The 1,845-nt window shown below is 48.0% G+C and overlaps 1 protein-coding gene across 1 annotated transcript; it reads right to left on the minus strand.

Annotated features, from left to right (window-relative positions):
- Window positions 1-767: 767 nt before the first annotated feature.
- Window positions 768-1,184, minus strand: LOC134200509 (uncharacterized). The gene has a single exon (XM_062673503.1). It carries the CDS (start codon window positions 1,182-1,184, stop codon window positions 768-770), a length of 417 nt encoding a protein of 138 aa, XP_062529487.1.
- Window positions 1,185-1,845: the final 661 nt, after the last annotated feature.

Genomic DNA, 1,845 nt, shown 5'->3' on the forward strand with positions numbered 1-1,845 from the left:
CCTCTCGAATTTAAGTAAAATATAAACAACACCAATGTCGTAAATTATTATTATTATGATTTTAATGAATGGCGTTATAATAATATAACAAACGTATTTGGTTAATAATAAATGTACATATTTGTTTATTTAATTAATATGTTTGTTTTTTATTTTTCTCTATCTCTCTATCACCTTTGTGGTTAACTTGTTTTGTTTTTTTACAGGAGAATATGTGTGTGGGAGTTGAACCTCACCAAAAACTCCTGCCGTCCACAACCAGCACCTGACCTCGGACCGGGTCGGAGCCCAGTCTGGGCCAATGAGACGGCGGAACAGGGACGACGCAAAGCATATTGCATCCATCCCGCCGTCCCCCAAACGCCGTACTGGTGGCCACCAGCGACACGATCATCGGTTCCCTCAGTCGACAGGCCGGAAGCCCGATTAATGGCGCCACGCTGCACCTTTTCCCGGAGCACTCGGGGAAACGCAACCTACCATTACTCGGCTTCCTGTTACGGGCGAGCGTGCACGCCGTCCCACGCCTGGGTCCTTCTCCGTACAAAGCGGGTGAAGCCCTAAGCTCTTAGGCGGCCAGCCCAGGACCCAGTCCCGACACCCTGCTCGATGGCGGCGGATTTCTGCGTAGTTAGGAGAGCTTTGCCTCACTCGCCCAACCGCCTCTTTCCGCGAGTTCGTGCACTCGCAAAAGTCGAGGTTAGCCCTCCAGTACTCGTCACTGCCAAGCATCAACGCCACGACGTCAGCCACTGACAGGTCCAATCCTATCCTTGCGACCAGGACACGGCGCTGCATCTCCCAAGCGGGACAGACAGAAAGCGTATGCTCCGCCCGTCCAGGTCGTGTCCACAACGGTGGCACCTCGTCGTCAGCTCAGCTCCTTTCCGGTGTAGGTACTTCTCGAAGCACCCATGCTCGGTCAGCACCTGCACCAGACGAAAGGCTAGGCGCCTTCCACCACGATTTACCCAGTCATCAAAGACCGGATAAACCGCCGCTACGGTCCATAAATCCCACATCGGGTTGGCCAGCCGCCTCGACCACAACTCGAACACGGACCGCCAAGAATGGGCCTTCTGCGCCCGCAGTTCACTTTTGAGGACACGCGCCACGCCTAGAGCACGAAGTTCGTTACGCCACCGATATAATCGGTAGCGAGCGACTCGGCCTCCAGCTCCCATAGTGGCGCCCCTGTGATTGACTGGTATAGAATGTCTTATACATGAAGTCCACCTTAAAACGCACAAAAGAGGATAGAATGCACTTACACCGTTTCAAAGTCGATGATAGCCTATGTAAATTTTATTAGAATGTGTAGAACTAAACGCATATCGCGAGCCTGACAAAATGCACCAGCAAGACTTATGCAACGTGACAGTGTCAATACACGCGCGATACAGTTTACAAAACTGCACGACGTTTCGTAAACGGGCCTTACCTTATCACAAGCTTTTCCGGTTGAACTGGCTTCATTACTGGCCACCTTATCTGAACGGGTAACAAATTTCACGAGCGGCCAACAGATATCAAATAAGACGGCGATTGATGTCTTTACCCCTCAAATGTGACTTGAAAGTATTGATGCCTATTTGTAACGTTGGCTTAATTTAAACGGTTTGAGCTTTTGATCCGTTTCCTCTAAGTTAGTGAAATCGAAATTCAAAATGGATTGTTGAATTTCTGTGGCTTTGTGGTTAATTTAAAGTCTAAATGTAACTAAAACGAAATGTTTTGATACATTACCTAGTCAGGTCATAAGTATTGTCACACAGTAAAAACTTTTCTTTTAGAATGCTGGCCACAAAAAAGTTTATTGAATTCGAATTTCGAATTGTTCATGAA

Source organism: Bombyx mori, chromosome 17 (assembly GCF_030269925.1).
Source record: "Bombyx mori chromosome 17, ASM3026992v2".
Classification (NCBI taxonomy): Eukaryota; Metazoa; Arthropoda; class Insecta; order Lepidoptera; family Bombycidae; genus Bombyx; species Bombyx mori.